At 37.7% G+C, this 10,122-nt stretch overlaps 1 protein-coding gene across 2 annotated transcripts; it reads left to right on the top strand.

Moving 5' to 3' along the window:
* The first annotated feature begins 2,723 nt into the window (after positions 1-2,723).
* On the top strand, positions 2,724-9,748 carry LOC149139531 (protein ENHANCER OF LHP1 1-like). Of its 2 annotated transcripts, none has more exons than XM_089447183.1 (12): positions 2,724-3,140; positions 3,385-4,433; positions 5,990-6,166; positions 6,256-6,372; positions 7,238-7,348; positions 7,476-7,610; positions 7,710-7,765; positions 7,894-7,999; positions 8,104-8,220; positions 8,334-8,460; positions 8,560-8,690; positions 8,898-9,748. In XM_089447183.1, the coding sequence occupies exons 1-12, from the start codon at positions 2,861-2,863 to the stop codon at positions 9,390-9,392; spliced, it is 2,901 nt and encodes a 966-aa protein (XP_089303309.1). In that variant the 5' UTR covers positions 2,724-2,860; the 3' UTR covers positions 9,393-9,748. The 2 variants fall into 2 exon arrangements, with proteins under 2 accessions (XP_089303309.1, XP_089303310.1); XM_089447184.1 differs by having other exon boundaries at positions 2,725-3,140; positions 7,238-7,342.
* Positions 9,749-10,122: the final 374 nt, after the last annotated feature.

Here is a 10,122-nt window from a genome sequence, read left to right as displayed (position 1 = left end):
CTATTAGACATTTTGGGCATTTTTGGTGCAGATTTTTCGGTTGCTCGAAAGCCAACAAGAATTTGTTCAAATCTGAGTGCCCCAAAGGTTTTTAAGACACTAAATCCCTTTATGCATTCAAAAACGCATTTTAAATAATGAAAAATCACAATCTCACAAAAAATTGTATAACTAGATTCCAACAAAAAAAATCCAAAATGTCTAATGGATAGACTACACCATTTCAAAATATTTATAACATTCACATCTTTATAATTGATTAAAAATGAAGTAATAAAAACAAATTCCTAAAATTCCTTGAGAATGTGTCATCTTTGTGATACTAGATAGATTTAACCATTTCAAAATATTTATAACATTCACATCTTTATAATTTATTAAAAATGAAGTATTAGAAACAAATTCCTCAAACTCCATGAGGATGTGTCATCTTTGCGATACTAAGGGTTGAAGGCGAAAAACACTTTCTTTTAAAGTGCCTTAAATATATTCACTTTAAATCGCAATTTCAAAATATTAGTCACAATAATGACCTTCCTAACATTCCACTAGTCATCAAAATTATGGTAATCTTGGAACACTTTTCTTAATGCTTTTTAAACACAAAATTAAGTTATTTAAAGGTATCTAAGTAAAATTGAAACAAGTCATCTTAAAATTAACAATTAACAATATCCTTAAAACCAATAATCCACGATCCATATATTTATTTCTTTAATAATGATTAATGAATTATATTAGCAAACGTTGTGTAAACACATAGAAAGAGTACAAAGTAGTGCTTGCATGACCAAATTTTTCATATGCTTCCCTACAAGTGGCTTGCTATTGGCATTTTTCCTCAACCAATTGAGAAAACCAAAAATCCATGGAGTCTATATGTATATATCCTATAAAAGGCTTCTCCAATTTTACAAAATTTCACCATCATATCAAATATAACCTACATCGCTACTAGCCATAACTTCCCTTATATCCAAAATTACCAGGGCTAGGATATTCAGGTCGAGTTAAGCCACAAGTTATCAATATGCCAAGTTAACATACGATGTCAGAGGTGTTGTTGACATGGAGGGCCAAGCTTCTTTTAGTTGCAATTCTTCCAATTGTCTTTGCGGGCTTTTTATCTCATCACTTTATCTATGGATTAGTGTCCTATGCTCTGCCATGATCTCCATGGTGGTTGAAAGAGTTGTTTTCAGTTGGTTTTTTTATCTCATCACTTTGTCTTTAGATTAGTGTCCTATGCTCTTCCATGATCTCCATGGTGGTTGAAAGAGTTGTGGTCAGTTGGTTCGTACGCAAGCTAAGTGCCATACACTATTCTTGAAAGCTCCTAAAACTTTGCATTATGCTTTGCTACTTGTCCTTTCCCATCCCCTCATGAGCCACCATCTTTTTCCACAATCCACATAGACATTCCTTTGATCGCAGTCCTCTACCAACTTCGACCAAAGGATTGGAGTTGTAGTAACCAAATTCTACTATGAACCCAAGTCGCATCACCAGACAACAATATCCAAAAATAAATTAAGAGGAGGGCAAGGCTTAGATTCCCATGCAAGGACCATATTAATTTATCTATCGAACCATGCGAATTAGTGAACGAAGGCTCTGATCTTACACAAATGAATCAAGTCATCCTAACACCATTCATGATTGCACACTGTAAATTCAAGATCTCGTAGAGCCTACAACTTCACAATTCCCATGAACACATTAATTACCCTATTGTGTTGATGCTTAGAGTGTACTATCCCATATTGCTCACACAAAATGAGGGTGGTGGCGTAATTGTTAGTTTTTTGCAATTGGGAGGATGTGTGGTCACTCATGTGACATAAACCTCAATCCACTTGACTTTGAATATGATTTCCTACGTGACTACTGATCATCATGTGTTCTCCAACCTTTTTCCATAGTATTTGATAGATTAATGTGTTTTTGTTTATCCATAGGATTTTGGGGGGCCTCCATGGGATCAAATGGGGGAGAGTAGTTCCGTTTATCCATAGGGTTTTGGGTGGCCTCCTTGTTGCTTGGTTAGCCAGAGCATATGCCGAGATCTTTAGCTCTTAAAAAACATGAAAGGCTTTGAGCTTTGAAAATTAATTTAAACATAGACTTATCCTTTTATACATAAGGAATAGCCTTAGATTCAAATGTGAATAACATTGTTAAAGTTCCCCATTATTATTAATTTATAAATTGAAAAACTTTCAAGTAACTTTATTTCTTACCATAAAGAATACCATTTTACTTAATTATTTGAGGCAATTGCCATGCTCCATGGATAGACTTTCTCAACTTATTCATTAAGAACCCCGCATCTACCACCCTTAATCTAAATTTTATTAATCTGATTAATTATAATCGGAACACATCCCCATATATATATAAATAATATTAATAAATTTATCCTCTTACCAACTTACTACATAGTTGGCAAACGTCTTTATATAATTGTAATTATTAATTTAATATTATATTGTCAAACTCAATCAGCTTATAACATAACGCTTCGTATAAATCCCGCGAAATTTAGTTTATCTTATAAACCAGGGTTCTTCACGGTGATAGATAATCTTAATTTTATCGGTTGGATATTTAATTAAGCTATGCATTCTTCATACAGTGCAGTTTTTAAATGCCCTTGACCTTTTATTCAAAATTAATATCACCCACTCCCGCGAGGCAAAATCCAAAATTCCCCGCCCAAAAAGTGGCTCCCGCCATTTCTTAGCCAAATACAATACAATACAATACCGGCCAGGTTGAAAGTTTGAAACCCTGAAAGATGATACAAAGCAACTGTCACTGATCGAAGAAAAGAAGCAGCAGCAGCAGGAGAGCAAGATCAATGATGAAGGGCAAAACAATCCAGATGCAAGCTGCCCATCAAAATCATGATGGCGAAACATCAGTAGCTTGCGTTCTATGGGATTGGCATGCCAAGCATCTCATCACTGCAGGAGCCGATAATACCATTCTCATCCATTCTTATCCTTCATCCTCATCCTCTAAACCCATCACTCTTCGCCATCACAAGAATGCAGTCACTGCCCTCGCCATAAATTCCAATGTGAGAAGTCTTGCCTCTGGATCCGTCGATCACTCTGTTAAGCTCTACTCTTATCCAGGTTAGATCTACCTGGCCTATAAGACCTTTTTGAATCAAGATAGGGAAGTAATGAAAAATTGACTGATAATTTGTCTTTTTAAGGTTTTGTTTCTAGGATTGAGCAATTCAGTTATGCGTAGCCCTCAGAAAATTATAAATATGTTGTGTTTGTAGACTGGCCATTTAGAAAAAAAGTATTTTTTATATTTGTGTGTTTTCTATGGCTTGCATTTTGATTCTAAATTAGCTTCTCTCTGTTTCAGGGGGTGAGTTTCAGAGCAATGTAACACGGTTTACTCTGCCAATACGATCTCTGGCCTTCAACAAGTCTGGTGAGTTACTAGCTGCTGCAGGTGACGATGAAGGCATTAAGCTAATTAGCACCATAGATAATTCCATTGCAAGGGTGCTGAAGGGCCACAATGGCCCCGTTACTAGTATTTCTTTCGATCCGAAAAACGAGTTCTTGGCATCTTCAGACAGTGATGGCACTGTCATATATTGGGAGCTTTCAACTGGGAAACTTGTACATACATTGAAAAAAATTGCACCCAATACGACCTCCAATCCGACGAGTTTAAATCAAATCAGCTGGCGTCCTGATGGTGAGATGCTGGCTGTCCCAGGCAGGAAGAGTGAGGTTTCAATGTATGACAGGGATACTGCAGAGAAGCTTTTCAGCCTTAAAGGTGGGCATTCAGATACTATTTGTTCTCTGGCCTGGTCGCCTAATGGGAAGTATATTGCCACAGCTGGGACTGATCGGCAGGTCATGGTTTGGGATGCCGATAGGAGGCAGGATATTGATAAGCAACGTTTTGACAACCCAATTTGTTCAGTTGCCTGGAAGCCCAGTGACAATGCCTTGGCGGTGATTGATGTATTGGGCAGATTTGGGGTATGGGAATCACCTATTGCATCTCATATGAAGTCCCCTGCAGACGGTGCAGAGCGCTACGATAACATGGAAGATGAAGAGCCCTTGATGGCTAGATATGAAGAGGAATTGGAAGATAGTGTATCTGGAAGCCTGAATGAGATAATAAATGACGACGATGACGATGATGAAATGGGTAAGATTCCAAGGAAGATCTTACAGAAGAAGCCTTCTGTTAAAGTTGAAAAAGGCAAAGAAGAGAGCAACACTAAGGCTTTCAAGAGTGGTCACGAGTCCTTCAAATTAAAATCAGCAATGCAAGAGGCGTTTCAGCCTGGTGCAACGCAGCGGCAATCTGGAAAGCGGAATTTTCTTGCTTATAACATGCTTGGAAGTGTTATCACCTTTGATACTGATGGCTTTTCTCATATTGAGGTAAAGTCACAGTTTTTCCAATTTTTAGTCACTTGTATAAGGAGATTTAAGAACAAAGTAACATGTGGAAAAAATGGAGCATTTTGCAACAAAATCAGTTTAAAAAAAAAGAAAGATATTCGCTAGGATTATACCAAACCACGTTATATTCTCCAATAGTTGGAGCATGTTTTCTACCTGGTCCTTCTTACTTCGAGTACAATTTTCAAAGCGTGTTCTCTAACGAAGTAAGAAAAAAATAGTTTTCAATATAAAATACATAGATCTAGTTCATGGTCTGGAGTTAGGTAACCTGAAATCAGGAGTGATCATTTTAATGAAGTTAGGTGAAGGACCAACACTTCTAGCTAGGGTGAGACCTTTCATCACCATAATGAATGTAATTGCCTTTCCTTTGCGCGGTTCATTTCCGGTAAATGAATCTCTTACCCTAGCTAGGAATTGGGAGCAGGGCTTTCAACCCAACTTCAATCTGGCAGGGTAAGAAGCTTCTTTCAAAAATGAAGCTTCTTGCCTTGCCAGATTGAAGTTGGGTTGAAAGCTCTGCTCCCAATTCCTAGCTAGAAAGAGTGGGTGATTATCGAAAGAAAAAAAAACAGGTTATCCATTGATCTGGGAAGTATTTGCTTGTCTTCTACTTGTGCAAATTGTTAGGTTATCCCATGCTTTCTCATGCCTGATCTACTATTTGTATATATGTACTTGTTCTAGTGACATCATTGCAAATGATTTTCTCAGGAGTGAGAAATGTACCATCTTGCAAATTCAGTCCCTCTATCACTCTGATTTTCTCAGGAGTGAGAAGTGTCCCATCTTGCAAAATCAGTCCCTCTATCACTCTATGATTTTCTCAGGAGTGAGAAGTGTACCAGTTGCATGCATGGGGTATCTTCTTGCAAAATCACTCTCTATCATTGTCTATGTGAGTGACTGATTCCATGATAAAAATCTTTCGATAGGGTGGGCTAACTGAAGATTTAGATTGATTTATAAAATTGGGGTCTTGGGCAGCTTGTACTGAAATCTCATGACAATCTACTCTGAAAACTTGCCTATGAGAACCAGGGTATGTCAAAGTGATGTAGAATCCTTGATGAAAATATATAAAACAAATAATTCAAAGGAATAGGCTTCTATGTTGCTGTTGCTGGTCTGCCACACACCGATGAACACATTCACATTTGGAAGGAGAGGGACAACAGAGAGCCACCATGCATGATAATGATATTGACCAGATCTCTTATTTGCACCTAAAACACCTATCATCATGATAGCTGGGAAAAACAGAAGAGATTTCTCATAGCATAGTTGCAATTATATGGTTATGCAATAGGGATTCATTGTTTACTTAGTGACCAAAGTGGGGCAAAAGCCTAATAGAGGTAAGCCATATATCAGATATTCTTTGTTTCATAGCATAGTTCTATGTCTAAGAAAGCTGAGTCCACATTGCACAAATACTTGTAATATTTATTTATTTAGATATTTGTGCCCCATAGCGGTGTTGATATTTTAGAGTATAGTAGATGTTTGCTCACTCAACGTTTTTAATGCAGGTTGACTTCCATGATATTGGGAGAGGTTGTCGTGTGCCCTCCATGACTGACTATTTTGGTTTCACCATGGCCTCCCTCAGTGAAAGTGGGAGCGTTTTTGGGAGTCCTCAGAAGGGCGAGAAGAATCCTAGTACACTTATGTATCGACCTTTCAGTAGTTGGGCGAACAATAGTGAGGTGTGTGGCTTCTCTTTACTACAGTCATGAAAGTGGCTAGGTAGCTTGTCACCAGTAAGTCACTTAATATGTTTTCTTTGTTAATCCAGTGGTCCATGCGATTTCCAATGGGAGAGGAGGTGAAAGCTGTTGCTCTTGGTTCAGGTTGGGTTGCAGCAGTGACAAGTCTTAATTTCCTTCGGGTTTTTTCAGAGGGCGGCTTGCAGGTTTGGGCAGATATTGATTAAATTGTTGTGTTATATAGGGATATGATGCAGATGTTCACTTCTATTTTGTTATTTGAGATTACGTTTGTATTATTGAGAAGAGACATTCACAAATCTGTACCTTAGATCTCTATTGAACAGATAATCCTAGTACCCACTGTCTAGTCCAGATAATCCCATTTAATCATTGGTTACATACATTTTTTTTTTCATTCTTGCTTTACAAATCTGTTAAACAACAAAAGGATTTATCATCCTGTGACAAAGGCTTTCTTCTTTCCTAGCCAGCTTGAATTGCAACAATAGGGCGTTAACTGCCAGAAATTAATCTTATCCTCGAGGCCATTGCTCCATTGCAGTGATATCATCTCCCTAATCATCTGCTAATAATTATATTTGATCTAAATGATGATCATCAGTCCAACAAGCCCTGGTTCAAGAACTCCAGGAGCATGGCTTACACTAAGAGATGTAGGTTGATGATCAATGCATGTGCAGTTGAGCAACAAGGCATGGTTGATGGTCAAAAGGAGGGTATGCTCAAACTCCTCAAGGTGCTTGAATCCTAGGTTTCTGTGGCTGGATCACATCCAAATTTTCTAATTAAGTGTTGCCTATACAAGACAAATCCTGCCATTGAATTTGGATTGAGATAAGACATCAATTGAACCAAATTCAAACCTTTGGTTGATTACAACACATGTTCTAAATGACAGATTATATCATCGTTCCTCAAGCAGGATCACACTACAACTCAGTTTGACCTAGATTTTGTTGTCCTTTTTTTCTTGTAACTGAGATGCTTATTACTTTGATAATTGGTAGGCTATTGTCTATATAATTTATATATTGTGTCCTATCACAGAAATTTGTTCTTTCTATGGATGGGCCAGTAGTCACTGCAGCAGGACATGAGAACCTCCTTGTTGTTGTATCACATGCTTCAAATCCTCTTTTATCTGGAGATCAGGTAAAGGTATTATCTAGAAATTGTAAAATTAATTTGTTTGGTGTGTGTTTTTACTTAATAGCATCTATGTATAAATTCGTGTTCAACACCATTTTGCATCTTAAATTCTTGAGCACTCTGGCTTTGTATGCAGGTGCTCAGCTTCACTGTGTATGACATTTCTCAAAAAACTTGCCCTCTCTCTGGTCGGCTTCCTTTAAGCCCTGGTTCTCATCTCACATGGCTTGGATTCAGTGAAGAAGGCTTATTAAGTTCATATGATTCTGAGGTATTGAACTACTAAATACCCTGATCTTAGGGGCATCATGTTCTATAAGTCAAATTTCATAAGTCCCACTTTTGGAGCCTAACTGGGCAGGACATGCAGGGAAATTTAAGAGTGTTCACCAATGACTACAATGGCTGCTGGGTGCCAATTTTCAGGTACAAAATTATTTTCGGTGTAATATGGGAGATTGAGAGAGAGCTTGATCTGTTAGACATTTTTTTTAATTTCCAGAATACAATTGACATTCATGCTATGCTTTTGAAAATTTTTATGTTGTAATCAGTGCTGCAAGAGAGAGAAAGTCAGAGACTGAAAGTATCTGGATGGTGGGGCTAAACAGTACACAGGTTTTTTGTGTTGTGTGCAAATTGCCCGATACCTATCCACAGGTAAAAAACCAACCCATCTTTTCAAAACTTTGAGCTGCTTTGAAAATGCATGTAAACTTTGACACTGTTAATTTCTCTATTGATATTATGTGGTTGCATCTCAGGTAGCCCCAAAGCCAGTCTTGAGTGTCCTGAACTTGTCACTACCTCTAGCATGTTCTGATCTTGGAGCAGATGACCTAGAAAATGAATACCTTAGAGGCAGCTTACTTCTTTCACAGGTAAGTTGCATATCTGAAATGCTATATACATAATGTTTAGAGTTAAAAACAAAAAATCTTGATTGAAAATAATAATGTGGTTTAGTATAACACAATATAAATGAACTCTGCAGATGCAAAAGAAAGCTGAAGATGCAGTGGCATGTGGTCGTGAAAGTAACATGGAAGAGGATAGCATTTTTAAAATGGAAGCTGCACTTGATCGATGCCTTTTACGTCTTATAGCAAATTGTTGCAAGGGTGAGTTGCCATTTGATACCATAGAGTACTGAAGATGGTATGATAGACTTTTGGCGCATGTTTTGGCCTGACTAGAAAAATGTAACTTCTGTTATTCAGGAGATAAATTGGTTAGAGCAACAGAGCTGGCAAGACTATTATCATTGGAAAAGTCTTTACAGGGTGCCATAAAACTTGTCAGTGCTATGAAGCTCCCAATGCTTGCAGAACGGTTTAATACTATACTGGAGGTGAGTTGGAATTGATCTCTAAGTTACAGTGAGAATATGAAAGCCTAACAAGCATGGAGTTATGTTTGAGCACTAAGCTTCCCCAGCCCAAAAGGGAAAAAAAATATTGTATAATGGTTTTTAACACCTTTGGATCATGATCCAGTTACAGTTGGGCATTCTGTCTAAGCTGTTCTCATTATGTTAATACTTACCTGATTTTTGCAGGAGAAGATACTTCAAGAAAATATGGAGACGATCTCTTGTAGGAGATTAACTTCGGAGGCACAAGACATGGACACTCCAATTTCCATTGGTGTCAAACAAGTTTCATACAAGGAAAACCTTGGTGATAGCCCCGCTCTTCCAAATCATCAAGTCGAACCAAAGCATTCCACTCCAGTGTTTTCAAAGCCTGATACAAAAATTGAAGTAGATACCTCAGAAGCTATAGCAAAGGGCTGTGATGCACAAAATGGAAATATAAAGAGTGGTGATGCAGAGGTCCAGCCTGCAAGCCTCAATGACTCTATTCAGAAGCCAAGTAACCCCTTTGCTAAGGCATCCAATACTTCTGCAAACCAAGCTGTACAGCGCAATGCATCTTTACTGAGTTCCATCAAGCAAATGAAGACTGCCACAGAAAATGAAGGGAAGCGAAAAGAAAGGGCAAGGTCAGGTTCCTTGCCACAGAAACCAGCAAAGCAAAGTAAGATTTCATGATAAAAGCATGTGCTCAATAGTGGAAGCATAAGATACAGTCAGGCTGAAAACCCTGACAAGTAAATGCTCTATGCCATGTAGGTGACATGGATGTCTGATAATGATGACTAAGTGCCTCATTTATTCAATTACAACCGATTCAGTTGGCCTTTTGTAACATTCAAGTATCCATCTATTACTGAAAATTCATAGGATTTTGTAGTAGAATCTCTCAAATATTGATTTTCATTTTTCTTTCAACTAAAGATCAACAGCAACAAACTCAGCAAAATGTAATATTCAAATATCATCAATCACTGAAAATTCAAAGGATTTTGTAATAGCTATCATATATTTATTTTCAATCTTTTCGTCAACTAGTGATCAACACCAACAATCTCGGCGGAATGTTTGTATTTTAATTTTATCTTATTACACATAGAAGTGCATGTTGCAAGAGAGTTTTTCCAACCCATTAGTGGGGCAAAACAATAAAATGGCTAACATTACGAGACCTCTTTCGCTCTTTATAATTTTTTAGTTTTTTTTGCCAAGGAAAGAAATTGGCTTTCCTCTCAGCCCTAAGGCAGGAGTGAGGTCGCTGGTACTAGGCCAGCTTTCCCTCTCACTCCGAAGGCAATAGTGAGGTTGAGTCCACAATTATACTCAAGCCATCACAATGACATCAAAGCTTATCATGTCACTAAGAGGGATTCAATAGTGAGGTTGAGCCCACAATTATACTCAAGCC

The sequence above is a fragment of the Pinus tabuliformis genome, chromosome X (assembly GCF_031772625.1).
Source record: "Pinus tabuliformis cultivar Carrire ecotype Pingquan chromosome X, CPIR1, whole genome shotgun sequence".
Classification (NCBI taxonomy): Eukaryota; Viridiplantae; Streptophyta; class Pinopsida; order Pinales; family Pinaceae; genus Pinus; species Pinus tabuliformis.
This window is presented reverse-complemented; position numbering and strand designations above follow the sequence as displayed.

Bases quoted from the DNA above. Each gene is read 5' to 3' on its own strand.
- LOC149139531 (XM_089447183.1), top strand. From the start codon at position 2,861: ATGATGAAGGGCAAAACAATCCAGATGCAAGCTGCCCATCAAAATCAT. The intron at 8,461-8,559 runs GTGAGTTGCCAT...TCTGTTATTCAG, and splicing joins TATAGCAAATTGTTGCAAGG to GAGATAAATTGGTTAGAGCA. The intron at 8,691-8,897 runs GTGAGTTGGAAT...TGATTTTTGCAG, and splicing joins GGTTTAATACTATACTGGAG to GAGAAGATACTTCAAGAAAA.